This window comes from Falco rusticolus, chromosome 7 (genome assembly GCF_015220075.1).
Source record: "Falco rusticolus isolate bFalRus1 chromosome 7, bFalRus1.pri, whole genome shotgun sequence".
Classification (NCBI taxonomy): Eukaryota; Metazoa; Chordata; class Aves; order Falconiformes; family Falconidae; genus Falco; species Falco rusticolus.
Window position 1 is genome coordinate 27,225,051 of NC_051193.1, and position 18,016 is coordinate 27,243,066.

An 18,016-nucleotide genomic window follows, 5' to 3' on the forward strand; every position below is an offset into this window, starting at 1 on the left:
GAGAAATCCTTTGAGTTTTTAATACAATACTTTCTGTGATCACTTTCACAAGGGAGTAATATTTAAACTTTGGCAGCAGAAGGCTGCATCAGTTGCCAAAGGCATTTTCCCCTTTGTAAGTTAGTACGACCTAGAAAACAAGTTACAATTCATGCAGAATCAACTTTGAAAACAAGGCATCTTGCATAAGCCTCTGATAAAACCCTTCTAATAAAGAAAAAATTAAAGAAAAATGTTTCTCGTTTTAATGAGGATAAAAATTAAAGGTCTTTTCTGTATTATAAAGAAGGAAAGTGCTGTCACGACAAGGCAACATCAGGAGGACAGTAACACAGCGGAGAAATGAAAGTGTCCTTACTGTTTTGTAAGTACTACTACTGTTCCAGTTCTTAACAGGTTTAACTAAGTCTTTACTATGACAGGTCTGGTATGAATAAGGAGAGAAGCTTCTGCATTTGAACAGTCCCTCCCTCCTACCCTCCTTTGGATGCGTCTTCTACAATATTTTTTTTTTTTTAAATCACCTTTAGTATCTACTGTTTTAAACCCAACTCCTTACCTTATCAGCACACATTGATACTTTGATGTCCTGCTGGGAGATCTCAAAGTGCCGTATATTGAAAACATAGTTTCCAGCCAGCTTTAAAATGTCAGCTGAGATGTATTCCAAGACAGCCACGATATACAGAGAGACATGGTAATCTACCTTATAACCTAGGACCTCCTGCAAATTGAAAACAATAGGAAAAAACATATTTAGTCCACAAATTCATTTAGAGTTACAATTAACACTGAGTTTTCTTCTGAAATTGATCTTGTTTGCGTTGATAATTCAGTAATGTAATAGCCAGGGCAAAGGACATCAAATGGAAATTTGAGCAGCTGCCTCAAAACAAATGCTTGCAAATACTTCCTTGTGCTATTCTGCCATATACTGACAGATGAAAAGCTAGAGAACTTTTGATAATCCCTCCTCTAAAAACAACAGTCCTAAAAACAGGGTTCCTTCAAGAAAGGGACTTCACCGAAACCACTCCTGTACTTAAATTTTAGTCTATAGCTATGCTAATTGCAGGGCTCTGGCCCTAATCTGGACTCTTCAGAAAAGAGCATGTTTCATTTTGAATTTTCTTGATGGAAAAAGTTGCCTTGATGAAACTACGGACTGTATCTTCAACCTGTTATGGACTGCGATCCATTTTAGTCCATCCTTTACATTTTGCTGAACAACTAAGCTATCTACACCCTTGCATTACATAAAATAATTAAACTTTAATTATTCAAGTCTGAACAGAGAAAAAACAGGATGAACACTGCATGTTTTTCTTGTGAGACATGCTCCATCTTCTGCAGATCATGCACCATATAGCCTCTTATTTGTGACAAGACCACCAGGAATAAGTACAGGGAAGTCCATGCATCTGATTAAGGTAGTCTTGCTCTTGTATTTTGATGCAACTTCTAAGAATCAGATTCTGTGCCTATGTCCACACACTTCTGAACCAAACTTCATAAAAAAAACAGCCAGTGTTGTCTAGGAAGATCTTAATTAATGCTGTTTTCTTTCCTAACACCTCTTCCCCTCTGATTAACTGTCACAAACTGAGACACTGTAAGAACACAGTGATTAGACCTGAAGAAGTGCTTTAATTTCTGCTTATCCTTGAATAATGGTTTCACAAAGCAGCTGAAAACTGATGCAACAATGCCACCACTGGAGAAAAGCATTTTTGAAGCTATAAACAAAAAGCAAAATAGGAAGAAAAAAAAAAAAACCCTGAAAAAAAAAGCAGTGTTTGAATCAGCCTGAACTTAAATTCAGCACCGATCTAAAAGCTATTACACATGGATTTAAAAACCAGAGTACTGTTTTATCATTAAAAAACCCCAGCTCTGCAGTAGCATGGTATGAATACATGCTCATTGTGCGACACTAAATTCTGACTGTAAGCAGGGAGCTCTATACCTGTGACAAATAACATGACATCGAACGACTGAGACGGCCACTCTCCTCCTCAAAACCCACCAACAATAAAGTCTGTATTGGGTCTTTTGTTACACCTTTGCAGATCTACTGATTTTAAAACCAAGGCATCAGTGACATTCAACAGTTAACTGAAAGGGCATTGAAAGACATCTTAGTTGACAGTATACAAGAGCAGGATCTACTTGTTCTCTCTTCTATTTTGGTTTCTGCAGCATTTTGAAACAAATAACGGTGTCAAAACAGTGCTGCTGAAGTAGGTAAGGTATTTGAGCTTGTTTGGAGTCTATTTATGTTAAAAACTAGTCATATTTCAAAGTAGAGTAATACAATTAACATGAGAACATGATGAATTTAGGGATCTACTTTTATTACGCACTACAATACATTCATCCTGGTCTACGGTGACTCTTTTACTCTTTCAGCCAATACAAGAAAATTCCCTAATTTCACACAAATTAAAGAAATACTTTACAGGTTATGCTGGAGGGCAGTGATACAGCTGGGGGGGGGTGTGGTGGGCAGAGGCAGCAGTCATCAAGTTGTTGGTTTAAGTACCTTTAATAAAGGATGTATTTTGTCCACAGGTAGCAGGAGAGGGTTTCTTCTTTTTCGTTTCTCTATAGCAGACTGTGCATCAGCAATTGCCCACTTGTCTATTGGATGAGGAAATGTCTTTTGAACGCGCTCCTGTCCAAACATAAAGAGTGCACTTAGATTAACCGCAGCAATCAAAGAGAAGTTTTAAAAAAAACAAAACAAAATAGCAAATTACTTCCCCTGTAGTATAGGCAATTATCCTCCTCCTCAGTGTTTGCAACACGTCTTCCTAACTGTTCTCTCCTCTTACCCAACTCAGCTTCACTCTTTTCAATAATCCCAAACAACCTCCTTTCCCTAAACAGGAAGAACTTGTTCGAATCTCCTAAAACAACTCCTGCTCTATGATCTTTACATCACAAGAGCAGCAAGAAACCTCAGCTGAGACCAGGAGCCCAAAATATAAACAACATCAGGAAGCACTAAACAGTTTACAGTCTTAATGAAAAAGTCAGTATTGTTCCTATTTCATAAAAGAGTGTAACTTGTCCTACATAAGATCCAGGTTTATGGCAGAAATGAAAAACAAGTGCAGAGATTTTCTAAGGAGGAGGAAGGCTGCGATTCATGAAAAAGGCTGCTTGTAACACTTCGGACTCCTCAAGCCCACACAGGAGCATCTTCACTGCTGCACAGTCCGTCACAGGGGCTGCAGTTTGCAGCCCCCGCTACCATGGGAAACTGCACGCAATTCCAGGTTACTTTTACAGAGATTCACATTTCAACAGCTGCCGTAGGAACAGGTGAGATGACCCCCTCAACAGAACAAGCTGCTCTGGGCAGCAGTGCCACTCCAGCAGCACCCCCCCCCCCCCCCCACTAAACACATGCAAGACCCAGTCCTGCTTTCCGTGAAGTTCTCCGAGCTTCCCGCCGCAGCACCACTGAGCTGAGGAATTAAAGGCTGAACAACCGAGTCTGAACCGAACTGCTTAAGTGACTTTGGAAAACCAAGTTTTTGACGTTAAGACAGCTTGGGCGGGAGGGAGCAGCAATCCCCTCCTGGTGTCCTCACTCCACCTGGCATTGACAGGCAGGTGCGGTACGTGGTGCGGTGCCGTACCCGACCTCTGCTTTGGACCCATAAATGGAGCCACAACAAGGCCTAGATGGGTGGTAACTCCTAGAGGAGAGATTTTGTGGATGAGCTGAAAAAAACCTGTGAAATCTGTGTGTCCCTTTGATAAAAAGATTTTTGCACCTATTTTGAAATATACCAGGAGGCCTGAGGTCATCTTAGAGGCACCTTTCAAATATTTGCACGTGGCCATTTAATGCTCAACCTTCTGCGTCAGCTCTCTGTGCCAGGTCAACACTCGGTGACCTTTCCTCCTGGACAGCAGCCGAAAGCTCTGGGCTGGCTCACCAAAATGAACTTTCCTTGAGATTCTACCAGGAGATCGCCTGTAAAGTGGTTGTAATGCGGCATTCAGCTGTCCTTTAACAGCGCTCTTCACAAGTAACACATGATTTTTGCGCTCCAACTTTACTGGTTCCCAGTGTTTTCTTGGGAACAATTTGAAGGGCTTTTTTTCTATTTATATAACATTCATAATTTGAGATTGTAGACCTTGATCTTGCAAATACTTAAGTATACTATTATGCACAAATAGTTCCATTAACTCCAGGCTGTTATGTAAATATCTGCATGATAAACTTTAGAGATCACAGTTCTCATGTTTTCTCTGAACAGCTAAAAGCAGCTGAGGAGCAGAGCCAAAATCCTTCATTTGTGGATCTCAGATGTCTGCTGGCAGCGCAATCTCACCAACAACCCGTAACACCAAACCAAATTCTACTTTCCCTGCTCTGGAAGAGGCTGAATTTATTGAACTACAGAACAAGTTTGTTTTGGGGACCCAGCTCGGCAATTTTAAGGTAAATAATTGTTACATTGACAAGCGCAACAATGTTTTATTATTCACAGCTTTGAAATGCCAGATATATTTAAAATACAACATGCAGGATTTAGTGTTTGCTGTGATAGTTGTAGCCACAATTCAGAGAGTTGCCAGTTATCAGAGAAGGCTGTCTGTATTGTTTGCAGTTTTGTACACAGTAATTTGTGGAGCGCAAACATACCCAATGAAAATTATTAATTCATACGTACACAGGGTAATTTTATCATCTCATGACTCAAGCAGGAAACCATGGAGTTGGTGTGCAGAACAATCAGTGTTATCTCAAACTGGTTTTTGTGCTGTAGGGTTTGATCAGCTGGGAACTGGAGAAAGAACTTTGTCTTTCTCAGCTTCACATCTAAAGTTCAAATCCAGACTCCAGGTAGTAACAACTCTGAGAGCTATTAAGGGACTATTAAGTTTTGCTCTTATTTACTCATACTATAATCTTTATGCATCAGTATTACAAAATACATTAATCATAAATCATTAATTATTAATTTTGGTTTAACTCAGTGCTGAATAAAGAGTGATTGCTGCATCTAATGAGAATCTAAAACCCCTCAGCTAATTATTTGGTAAATATTTTTTCCCTTTTTTTTTTACTTCCATGACACACATGTAGAGTATTAGACAAGGCCTTCATTCTGTGTTAGGCTGAAAATCCTAGACGTAGACTGATGTAAAATTAATATTTTGCAAAGCTGTAATGTGTCACAGCTACATGAAACCACTTTCTCCCTCTAGACTGTATCCTGAAGCACACTCCATTAAAGCCCTCATTTTGTAACCGATGACACAAAAGCAGACAGCTGCAATAATACAAAAGCCTCAGTGAATTCAGTGAAGTTCCAGGAACATACAACTCTATGCCCTCAGCTGCACAATCCAGGCCTTTTATGTGAAAGAATAGGAAAAATTGCAACATCCTTACATTCTTAAGTCCAAGGTGTGTTCAAGCAGCAGAAAACACTTCAAAAGCATTCTGCATTTATAAAAATAACACTCAAAGAAAAAACTCCCACAATTTCTATCCTGAAGCCCTGTGTAGGAAAATGAGTTTCCAATTAAACCTGCAGCTTTACAAAATCTGAATACTATATAATCTTTTAGAAAAGTAGTATTAACAAGCTCTGCTCTTTGGATTCACCTTGCTTTAACTTCAAACTGTACTGCTCAAAATGTCTTAGTTCACCTTAGCGATTCTGCAAGCAAGCCCACGGTTTTCCAGTAACTAGTCTTACCTCTACATCTTGGACAGTCCGTGGCTGAGCAATGCATAGTTTGTTTAGCAGCTGAAGTATCAACTCTTCAATATAATAGAGGGAATCTTCTTTTGCTGAAAGGTTTGGGTGAACTTGTTGCTGAACCTGTCCAAAGGAATTAAAAGAATTAGTATCTTTTAATTCAAAGTGGTACAAAAGGATGAATCATAGCAAAAGCAGAATACCTCTGTACTGTAGCCCTGCAAATTTGCACGGCTCCAGTAATTTCCCACAAGTTTTCCTATGCAGTTAAGATGGCAATTCCTATTCCTGCAAAGTTGGCGTGTCTCTTCAATTAAAAACTACGTGTTTAGCCTTGATGGTGGTGAGGAAATTTCAAGCCAAGGCAGATTTCTGCCAATGATGCAGTGAATACAATCACTGTGGGTAATTCTGCAGTTATTCATCCACAGAATGAGTAATGTACAGTTATGTTGCTAACCCTACTAATGAGTACCGGGTGACTGCAAACAGAGAAGAAACACGGACCCACCAGAGGAAAAGACTTACTAAGCAGGGATACCAGGATAAGAAAACTAACCAGTCTGGCAGGGAACTGCATTAATGTGCTGTTAAAACCTGTGGCAATAAAACCCCACAGCCATGACATGGAAGGAGGGCATGAACAACTCTCTTAAGAGACGCCTCAGAACCAGAAAACTAACTAGAACATGAAATGCTGTCTGAGGCATGAGAAAGAGAGATGAAATACTGACAACAGAGAGGGAGACCTAAGGAAAAGCGTGAGTCAAAATTCAGGAGTGTCAAGACTACGAAACACTCTGTGAGAAAAGCTGCCTTCCACCTCCCTCTAACACAAGGCAGGATAATGCCTTTTATCTCGCTTCACCAAGATTAATCACAGCTTTTGTTTCCAAGGCTAAGCTAGACCAGACAACCTGAAACAGGCAACCTCAGCATCTGCCCACACAAGCTAAAGGGCCACAACTAACTTGTCCTGGTTCAGCATGGCTGTCTTCCTACTGAAAATCCCCCCAAACCCAACAATAACCCCACCTTACACAACAAGAGGCACTCAAGAGTTAAGCCTATATACTCAGTTTTCCCTGGCAGCCTCTCAATCAGGAAAGCACTAACTAGATCTTAAAACTATAGCCAAAAGATTCATAAGTAATACAATCCAGGGAAATTCCCTACTCTCCCCATACAAATTAGATGTTAATCACCTCAAAAAAAGTAACCTTACATACTTACATTGGTATTCTGTACGTGGTTTCAAACACAAGACCAACGGATCGGTAGTTTCTCAGGGGAAGACAGTATCTTTGGGTCAAATTCTGATCCTCTGAAATACAGGCACTCCTCCCTCCAAAGAAAACTCCTGGGGGGCTCTGAGGGCTTCCTCTAAATTAACTAACTAATAATTTCATAGCAGTACCTTGGGGCACTCAATTTGCAGCCCTGCAAGCTTTTGTAAATCATGCAAAAACAAGACCAACAAGGAAGTCAGGTGTCTGGCCGGCTTCCTTCCCTGCCTGCCACCGAGGAAGGTGGGCAGAGCTGCCCGGGAGCCAGAGCCACTGCAAAAAGCCACCTGTTGCTCCACCTTCGGCTGTGCCAAGGCCTGGAAGAATTGGGGGAGCAGCACTGCTCTTTGCCCCCACAGCTCCACATGAGGGGAGAGGAAGAGGCAGTATGATCAACAGGTAGGGAGAAGAAGCGGAGATCCACACAGGGGACTGCTAGAAGGGGCTGCTGCCATATGCTGTCAACACCCTAGAAGCAGAGATGATTACCTGGATGGAGAAGGCTACCAATACTCTGATCAAAGACAGGAGCGCAGACAGGGACACACGTACTGATGACGGGAATCCAAATGCTCAGGGGAGTGGAAAGGGGCACACACACTGAAAATGTGAAAACATCCACTGATGCTGATTGTGTTGGACTTGATAATTAAGGTATCACACAGTGGTGATGAAGAGAGACTGCCAGTCATGGGGACTCCTACGCGATACCCACAGGGGGAGATACCCTCCAGACAACAACACTAATTTCTAGTGCTTAATCCTGCACTGGCATCCTTTCTCAAAAAGCACCGGTGAAGAAACAGATTAATAAAGCTGTTGTACACTAAGAGAGAAGGGAATACACATTCTGCTTCTAATCCAGCTGGCCAGTTTTGCTACAGAGTTTTTGTACAGCCCTGTAAGTACCATTCAGTTTTCTGCACCTCAAACACAAATATTTCTCTGCTTCATACAACCACTGCACAGCTGACAAGTACAAAAGATCGTGTACTAGTGAAAGAAACAAAACCCCAAAAAAGCCTAAACCACTCTTTGAAAACACTTACTTAAGACTGCAGGTTTTCAACAATAGTCAGTGCATTTCATGTTCTTCCTGAACATGAGAGTTTAATTCACAAAACAATGGAAAACCAGGAAGTGCTGAGTTAAGGTCCCACCACGTATCTCCTCTACGAGCACTACTACAGCAAAAGCGTTAGCTAGCTAACTGGAAATGCCATGAATTTACATGTCCTCACCAATGAGCCCTTCATGACGATCCACAGAAATGACAAGAACAGGAACTGTAAAAAGATGGGCTGGAGCCCCTCTGCTGTGGAGACAGGCTGGGAGAGCTGGGGCTGTTCAGCCTGGAGAAGAGAAGGCTGCGGGGGGACCTGACAGCACCTGCCAGTGCCCAAAGGGGCCGACAGGGAAGCTGGGGGGGGGGTTCTTACAGGGGCATGGAGTGACAGGACAAGGGGGAACGGCTTTAAACTGAAAGAGGGGAGATGTAGATGAGATATTGGGAGGAAATTGTTCCCCGTGAGGGCAGCGAGGCGCTGGCCCAGTCTGCCCAGAGCAGCTGTGGGTGCCCCATCCCTGGCAGTGCCCAAGGCCAGGCTGGATGGGGCTGGGGGCAGCCTGGGCTGGGGGCAGGGGGGGGTCCCTGCCCAGGGCAGGGGGGTGGGAACTGGGTGATCGTCCCTTTCCACCCAAACCATTCTGTGATTCTATGATTAAAATGGGAAAGGGAAGCCACACTCCCCTTAAGAGAAGCGAGGGGAACTCCCATTTACTGTATCAGATCACAGCCATTCTCCTCCTGTCACGAGGGTCACTCATTTTAAAAACAGACATCAGTGCCACAAAGAAAATTGTAACTAACCTCAGTTCACAGGTCTAAACAGCTCATGCCACACTCTCCTTAGCGTTCTCAAGAGCACAGGGATATCTAATAAGACTGAGGAGAAGCACACAGCCCTCTCCAAACACTGGCAGAGAATCTTGGCTTCATACAATGAACACAAACATAAGTACTGGAGACAATTTTGCTTTGAAAGGAGAAAAAACCGACAACAAAGCCCAACATTTCTTGGTTGAGACAGCTCTTCCCAGAGGATTTAGAAATGAGCTTCCATTTGAAATGATACTGCCTGCAGCATTGTAGAAAGGTCCCAGAAGTACTCATGCATTCCCTGGCTTCAAGAGAAGTTATTTTGACATAACTGCCATTACTGAGAAAAAACAATTTCATAGCAAGACACACTGTTTTCCACAGCAAAACAAAAAGACAGTTATAAAAGCCATGTGCTGCCTGATCAAATCAGATGCTGCTGTATCAAGGACAGAACACTTAATCTTTACAGTATACACTTGAACCCTGACTGAAAGGACTGGCAAGGCAAGGAGAGACTGATAAAATACTGAACTTACGACAAAAAGCAGGAGGAGTTAGCAGGACGTGTTTCTTACAGAAAGGACACTCACTGCTTCCAGCTTCAGCCTGAAATACTTGAGCACACCTGTATCAGCTGGCATGGAACGATACACCATAGCTAACATGGGGCTAAATTTTGATCCGACTTGTAACTGCTTCCTTTAGCTGTCAAAATCTTTAAACTCACGATGTGTTGCCCGGAACAGCAAGAGCTCTGCTGCAAGAACTCTGAGCAGAAGGTATCACAGAAACCAAATTATTTTTAACCTATTTTATCCCCGAAACAACCAAAGCGAAGTGCCTGAAGTCATTAAAAAGGGAGATTAACATTAGCAGTCCTATTTTTCACTGTGTCACTCAGAGTATTCTGCTCTGTGTTCTATTCTTTCACAAGCTGTTCCAAGGAACACAAATGAAGTACCAGGTATGAGTCCCACAAGCATGGCACTTAAACATGGCCTTCAGGCCTTTTGGGGGACATGCTTTTATCTTAGATGGGAGTTCCTAAACTGCTCCTTCTCTTGCTCCTCTTCTCTACTTTTCCCTACTCTTCCACCCCTCCAACACGTGCATATTTGATGAAAATCCAACAGCAGTTTCACAGGAGTCTCTCCAGCTGACGGCCGTAGCTTTCAACAGATTTGGCAGGGCTCTCCAAGAGCCTGACTGCACCTATACAAGCACTGGCTCAACAGGAGACTGAAGAACCCCTTAAAGAGAAACTGAGACCTTTCCCTCGGTTCCTTCTGAAAGGCAGGTCCTGCACCATGTCACAAAAGCTTCTAGAGAAAACAGGCAGCTGCAGAGATGAAGTCAAGCTCAAAATTCCTTCCCAGTGAGATGTTAATAGTCCTCAGAGGCCCCAGGATGAAGTCTGTTAAGAAAAGATGAGGATGAAAACTGTTCAAGGAGATAAAGAGTATTACAACTGAACCCAAACTGATCTTAATTTTTAGATCTAATACAATGGCAGGCTTAATTTTGAACCACAGGAGTTCTGGCATGCAGTCTGTATCTCAATAATATCTGGACTTGGGGAAATTCAGAAGCCCAGAGTATAAAAGCAGTGGTCAAAGTGTTGCACGTGAAACAACAAAAAGCTGAGAAAAAAAAAATACTAGAGTCAAAACTGCAATTAACTTCTTCTCAGCCTGTGCTGATGAGCCAAACCAGCAGTTTGGCTATATTGTCTAAATATACTTTTACATAATACATGTATTTTGGTGGCAAAAACACATTCAGAAAGCTCCAGTTGTTCCACAGTAAGCACATGCACTGTGTGAGATTGTTCATTAGAAAAAAAAATAACAAAAAACCAGAAAATTCCCAAACCCATGCCATGCACACTGAGTCTCTAGCCAACATATACCAGCACAAACATATGAATTCATATTCCTGAAAGACTGCAACATCCCACTTCAAAAGAGAATTCCAATTTTACCTGAGATTTCAGAACTGTAAGTTTCTGATTTAAAAAAAGTCACTGTAAGATCTGTGAGCTTGATAATAACATTTCTAAGCTTACCATGCAAACAGGATAGCTTAATAAAGTGCATGTTAAATTTCTAAACTGTTTGTAACAGAAACTACTCATTCCCCTTTTCCCACAGAGACTGATTTCAACTTAGAAATGATTTATATTTTACTTGCCTCATAAAAACACAGTGATAGTAGATCAGTGGACAAGTAAAACTTTGCAAGACTGTTTGTTTACTTGAGGAACCAAGCATATAAATTTGGGAGCAATAAAAATAATTAGAACATAAAAGTTAAATATTTACTATCACGGGCTGGCTACGGTCTTGCCAACACTTGTCAGTATTTCCATACACTGTGTTCCAGGTGATGAAAATACACTGCTGACAAAGAACGCAGCACTGGGCTTGCCCTGTACCAAGATGGTGAAAGCCAGGAAGAAAGAAAAAAAATCAAACCAACAAACGTCTGGTTTTAGGTTGGGGGTTTGTTCCTTCTTATCTTTTCTCTTCTAAAGATAACACTGCCCATTAGAAACAGAAAACATCTGCTCCAAAGGCATTTTTAATCCCTCAGCTAGATGATGCTCCAGAGGAAGAAGAGGGGAACCAGATGTACTAACTTCAAGGCCTGTGATGCTCTTATTCAGTGAAAGATGACAGCATTGATATTGCCAATTTTCAAGCACAATTACAGCATAATTCTTTAGAAAGAACCACAAAAAATGAAATACTTGAAGAGATATCCCAAATAAAAATATATCAACAACTTTTAAAAAATAACTGCACTGACTTCTAACTTTATTTCCAGTACAGCCATTTTGAGATGGCCAGTTTTTCTTAAACTAATAAATGCCGATAAAGGAAGAGCATGAAGTAGTCTCTTGAGCAAAACAGAACTTAACAATGTATCTACATAGAGCATTTGAGCTTTTACACTGCAATTCCAAACATTCGCTGCATTGTTGGTAAAATAAAAGTATTCCTGTGAAGCAGTAACAGAGCTACGTCAGCTGTCTGACCTCCAAAGCTGCTGTTAAGCGACTGTGCACGGGGTAATTAAACAGTCATCTTACACCACCACTTCAGTGTAAACGTAATTTTTCTTCCCATCTTTGGCTATTTAACAACTACTGTCCTCTAGTATATTCTAGTTGAGGGGAGGGTGAATTAAAGGAAATTCACTATGGAGGATGAATTAAAGGAGATTCATGATGAAGGGTGCAGACAGGGATTTGTGTTCTGGAACAGCATCGAAGATGGTCCTAAGATCTACTGGACTGAAAAACCACACTGCTAACGGCACAAACGCTACTAAGCTGATGCACGGTTGGTTGATAAATTGTAAATCAAATGCAGACCACCCCTCCTCCCATCTTTTTCTGTAATAAGCTGTAGCACGTAATACACCTCAATGGCATGTGGTGCAAGGTGCTGGCGGATCGCTGAGACAGCAGCACTGATTTCAGGCTTCTGCTAATTACTGCACAGATGGGTTTCCTCAAAGAGCCGCCCGCTGGTAATTTCTCCTGCTGGCACTTCCCTACCACCCCTCACTTCTGCTGTACATACTCTCATCTGCATTTCATATTTGGTTTCTCACAACATCTTCACACCCTTTGCTTTTCTACCCGAACACACAAAATCTCCTTTCTCCAGTTGATCGTTTCCTTTCATAGAGTCAAGGAGAAACCAGTATGTATGTTTACATGCACACAAACATATATTTTAATCTTAAAAAGAGATGGAAAATTAAGTATTAGGATTTTATCCATTCATTTAAAGTGCCTTGTTTAAATTGAGATAAACCCTGAATGAGCTAGGCACAGCCTCTGCCCTGCGATATGGAAGGAAAACACCATGGCCAGTGTGGAGGTCACTGTGCACATGTCTTATTTTAATGCTAACAGCTTTTCATTCTCCCCCAATCCTTCAACACATCGCTTCCCAGATCTGTGAGCTGCTCCGGGCTCTGAACCCAGCACCCCCCCTCTCCCCACCTTCTACATCACACCCTTCCCAAGAACCACCCCTCATTCAGGTAGACTGAAATTATTCACACAAGCCAGTAACTTTTCACTGAGGTCTTCAGAAGATGTAAAAATAATTTTTTTATTTATTTGTATTTTATTTGATTTGTATTTTAAGTGAACAGATGCAGAAGTGCAGTTAAGAACAAATGCTGAAAAGCAAAGATACATACTACTTGAAAGGAGGAAAAAAAGCTGAAGCCTTAAGTTTGGGGACAGTGAAGACTGTCAGAGTCGTTTCTTTGTGAACCAGGCGGTCATTGAAATGACATTCAAAAATGAGGCAGAATAAAGAAGCCACAAACACGGGAAAGAAAGATGTCCTCAGCACGTTTCTGTACATGACTAACCTGCTGAACTCAAGGAATGGCAGCACACCACTTGTCTGAAAGCCTGGCAGAAAGGCAACTGGTGAGGTAATTAGAAAAGCAAATAACAGACTCAACAGCTTCTCCGGAGGAGATTAGATAATGCTTGTGCTGTGCACAGAGGAAGAGAGGTGAAAAACCAGGGAGAGCGGGAGAGGTGGGGGGAGAGGAGACAGAAGAACACGGCCAGAGGTGAGGTGGTCCAAGTGGGAGAACACGCAGGACACGAGCAGCGCCCACTGCCCAGCTCCCCCAGCGCCTGGCTTACGCCACACACAAAGGGCACGGCGACCACACGCGATGGGGATAAAGGCACAAGAGCGAGGTGACTCAAAACGGTTCAGTTTGTTTTCCCTTCCTGTGACTAGTTAGCCTGGCAAGTCTTTAAGACAACGTAAATGCTGATTTCCATGTTCCATTTTAACAGCGTCGGTAGGAAGTGTTTCTTCTGCTGCTGCTGCCAAATGCAATCACACCGCTCCTACTCCTTTAAGCACATTGGATCTAAAAACTACCTTCATTTCATGCCAGTGACTGAGAAAACCCTCCTACCACCATTTGCCAACTGCAGATTCCAGTGACAGTAGTTAAACAGTGTAAAATAATTAAAAAATAATTAAAAAGGCATGAAAAACCCTAGGATTTAAGTAAAAGGACTAGTCCCCTTTGGTTCCAAATTTTATTTACGACTGTGGATACGTAAGAACAAAAAAAAAAAGCTGGTCTACTTACAATAAAGGACTAAACCCAACCTGTAATGATACTCAACTGCTACTGGGAACAAAAAAAAACCTCTGGAGGAATTACCCTATTGTTTACAGAAGGTTCGGCAGCAGCCGCTTCACAGGGACTTGCTGTTCCTTTCTACACCTTCAGCCACCCCTCGACTGCAAGCACAGTGCTGTGAGGCAACAACTGCTTCTGTGCTTCAGACTTGTAGGGGTCTACCTATTTCACAGGTAATTAAGCATCACCAGCACTTGCCTTACCTGCCATTCTCCCAAGCTGAGGCATTCACACCTTTGTGGCAACTGCAAATCTGCAAAGGTCCAGGCTTCAGTGCTCAAATATTTACCAGAAGCTAAATGACCTAACAGATTTGAAAACTAAACATAACTTATTTTAAAACAGCGTAACAAGCAACTTTGCAGTTGAAATTATAATGCATTAAATAATAATGCATGCTAATGAAATTAGAACATATTAAATAATAATCTATTATAATGACAGTGTAATACATTAAATCATTCAACCCAAGGGGGCCTGATCCTGCAATGGAAAACACACAGCGAACGGCCCTTGACAGAGCAGTAAAGGAACGGGGCAGCCCCTGCGCAATCCCTACGGCCGACCAGAACCCCAACCATGCGACCCTGCACGACAGCTCTGTCATTACACATTAACTCCCATATGTTTTAAAACAGAAAAGCACTGAATTAACGTAAACTTCAAAAGTGTCCTCAAAACGGTCTTTTATATTTCTGTATGCAACATTTGCTAAGAATAAACCCTTTAGTCATGCTCTAGAAATTTGATGAGTAGTCCAGAGCAATAGTGGAATTGTTTCAGAAAATGCAAATAGTGCACAGTGCCATGATCACACCAGCATGTGTAGCGCCTGCAGAACTGTATTAACTGCTTGACAGTCTCTATTTGTAGATAATGGAGAAAAGCAAAACAACAATACCTATGAGATGCCTGTGAATTTACTTTAGAAAAGCCAAAGAACAAAGCAACTGAATACACAGCCCTTGTTTACAGATACAATTTTTTAATTGGCCAGTGGATTTGTAAGAACACGCAGAAATGATCACGCAAGCTAAGAACACAGAAGAATATTTTAGGGCATATAAATCCATATACATGTCCAACACATATTATGCACTATTTTCAAAAATACACCCTAGTTCTATGGAGTTACCCATTTCATTTTGAAAACTTGTTCCGTTCATTGCAGGTAGCAATGGAAGATATTTGGTATTAATGAAGTTTATGCATTTCTTTAATGAAGAAATTACAATGCCCAAAAACTTCTTCTACAATGTACGCCCAGTACATTAAAGCTGGGACCTCCATTGTGCTGGTGGGATTTACACACTCAGCCGTCACCACCGAGATTCACGCACGGTTTTCTTGGGCTCCCCTGTAATCCCAGCCTCAGCCTGCAAGACCAATTCAGTTCTGGAAAGTTTCATCTGGAGGAAAGTTGACAGCCTGCAAGAACAAACTTTGGCACCAGATCTGTGCTAGGAAACCCGGTTACAACACTGAAATGCCAGTTTTAGAAACAGGTTTCATAATTTGACATCTTTCCCCTAAAGGCCGTTGGGCCAGGAACAGCTGAAAACCAAACAAATCAGAACAACCCCAAACAACAAACACCTGCAGAAATGAAAAAGGGGGAGAGTGCCAACTCCCAGCACCACCTTCCCCTTCAGCACCCACCCACCAGAGAAGAAAATCCCCCTCCACGGAGGGTCCTGGTTTCCTCAGGGAGGGCTGTGGCCAGCTGTGGAAGGGGGAGCAGAAAAGCCCCTCACTCACAGCCTGGCAGAACAGCACTGCCCCATCGAGCACCAGCTCTAACGACGCTGCCAGCATCAACATCCCAAGGATTCAAACCCAACCAACCCTGCCAGTGGGGCATTTGAAATGCACGTGATTTCTGCTGGAACCGCTGCCTGCATGCTTCCAGAATTATTCAAGGAGACATTGTGATCCTTTACTAACTAAAGTCAGCTCCCAGATTAAAAACCTTTACAAAGCTTAGACCCCTAGACCTGTTTGAAGTGATTTACTTGCTACAAGTAGCAGTTCAAGTACCTGTAAAGTAAGCGACCAGACAAAAATACTGTTTTCTTCCAACTCATTTACTTTGACAGAACTTCTGTAACGAGTTACATTATACTCACTTGCTACTTAGGTTTCCCACACAGTGACAGAAGAAAGTGTTTTAGAATAAGGATACGCTTGTCATCTGCCAGCTGGAAGAGAGACCATACATGAAACCGCTTTAAAATTTTCAACTTACTAGATTCCAAAGTGTCAGTGCTAAGGATATGGTGATATAAATATATTAAAAAACTATTCTAAAATCTGCTTTAACGATGTCTTGCTGTTTTAACTTTGGTTTTTTCCCTGAAAGACTCACACTGGTAGGTACAATTTACCACTCTACTAACCTTAAAGATGTATGACCACTTAAACATACACAGAACATTTTTCAAAAGACAGATTCTCGCTTTTTTCCACATATTAAAGTAAGAACTGATGCATTTTACCATTCTTTCCCCACTCATGATTTGTTAACTGTATAGAATTAAAGTAAATGCAAGGGTTTAAAAGCGGTTTGATAAAAAGAAGTGACCTTAAGCTTGCTGAATACATAATGACAAGAGACTGGAGCTCTTCAAAGCATGTTACGGACTTAAAAGTCAAGAAGCCAGAAAATACTGTTTGTTATTAGTGAACTGTGCTGGGTTGTTACCCGGCTCCGCATCTCTCTCAACTTAAGATTTCTCCCACCTTAACATACACAAGGAAAACCAAAACCTTTCCTCTTTTTCTACTACCAGTTTCTCTTCTTCAAGAAGTGTTCATTAAAAGGAAAAGTTTTCAAGAATGAGAAACAGAACACTGTTTCCTCACTTGCAGCGTAGGCTACTGTGATGAAAACCCAGCTTACAAGTTCAAAAACTTCCAGGCATTTAACTGAAAAGTTTCTGAAGCTCAGGCTTTCTTTAAAATTTTCACCACAAAAGCAACCTGCTGGAAAAGATCGTACCTGAACTGGCTGACAAGCAGACTCTTAAACCTCTGCAGAATGAAACTGCAAACTATCTAAAATGTTACCACAGTTTTCAGCAGTTCTGAAACACAAAACCTGGTGCTTTGGTGCACGCTTTGGATTCAGCGCCGCACTTTTCAGCTCTCCTATAAATAACGGAAATGCTCTCATCTCATTATCGAAGCGAAAATGCAAGATGTAAACAAAACAACCCATAAATTTTCCAAAAAGTTCTGGTTTAAAAATCTCCAGCGTTCTTATTAGGGCATTTGATCTTTGAAAGAATATATTAAAACTGACAGCGTCTCCCTAACAGCCTGACCGCAATAACTGGAACAATGATACAATTTTGTTTTGACTCACTGATACTGTGTGTTCATAAAAGAAATGCACACTACAGTAAGATTGCTTCATGCTGAAGGGTGGGTACTGCAGACAAGGAACTTTCCCAGGAAGAAAAAAACCCTGTCTATAAGCAACTACAACTTTTTACAAGCAGTCACTGGTATCAAGACTTTATTTCCTCTGGTTTAGAAAGTCTAAGTTCCTGCTCTGTTTCTTTTCACCAAAACCAAACATACAGAGATGGTAAGAATCGGTAAGAGCAGCATTAATCCACCAACTTTTACACTATTTGTATTTTAGAATGATGAAGACATCTTTAAAGTTTTAAAGGAATCCTTTTGGTCACTCTGATAGAGCTATACCTCCTGTTTGGGTGGGTGCTGGTTGCTGTTAAGGTGTTGTTTTATGTCAGCCTCCAGTGATGGGGGAAAGAAGCAGCACGGCATCCTCCAAGCTTCCCAAGACACATTGGAAAGCAAATGAGGTGGAAGCGATTCATGAGCAGGAAATCCAGGATTCTCCTCCAGACAGGCGATGAGTGGGTTTTACGCTAGCCACAAGACTACTGGGC

General features: G+C 41.7%; 1 protein-coding gene across 2 annotated transcripts in view; it reads right to left on the reverse strand.

Annotated features, from left to right (window-relative positions):
• Nucleotides 1-18,016, reverse strand: part of SOS2 (SOS Ras/Rho guanine nucleotide exchange factor 2) — a 56,417-nt gene that overhangs the window by 36,932 nt on the left and 1,469 nt on the right. For both annotated transcript variants that reach the window (XM_037394403.1, XM_037394402.1), the window contains exons 2-4: nucleotides 5,730-5,855; nucleotides 2,543-2,674; nucleotides 560-724 (exon numbers count right to left, since the gene is read on the reverse strand). In XM_037394403.1, coding sequence (XP_037250300.1) covers nucleotides 560-724; nucleotides 2,543-2,674; nucleotides 5,730-5,855 — 423 coding nt within the window. The remainder of the gene's footprint in view (nucleotides 1-559; nucleotides 725-2,542; nucleotides 2,675-5,729; nucleotides 5,856-18,016) is intronic.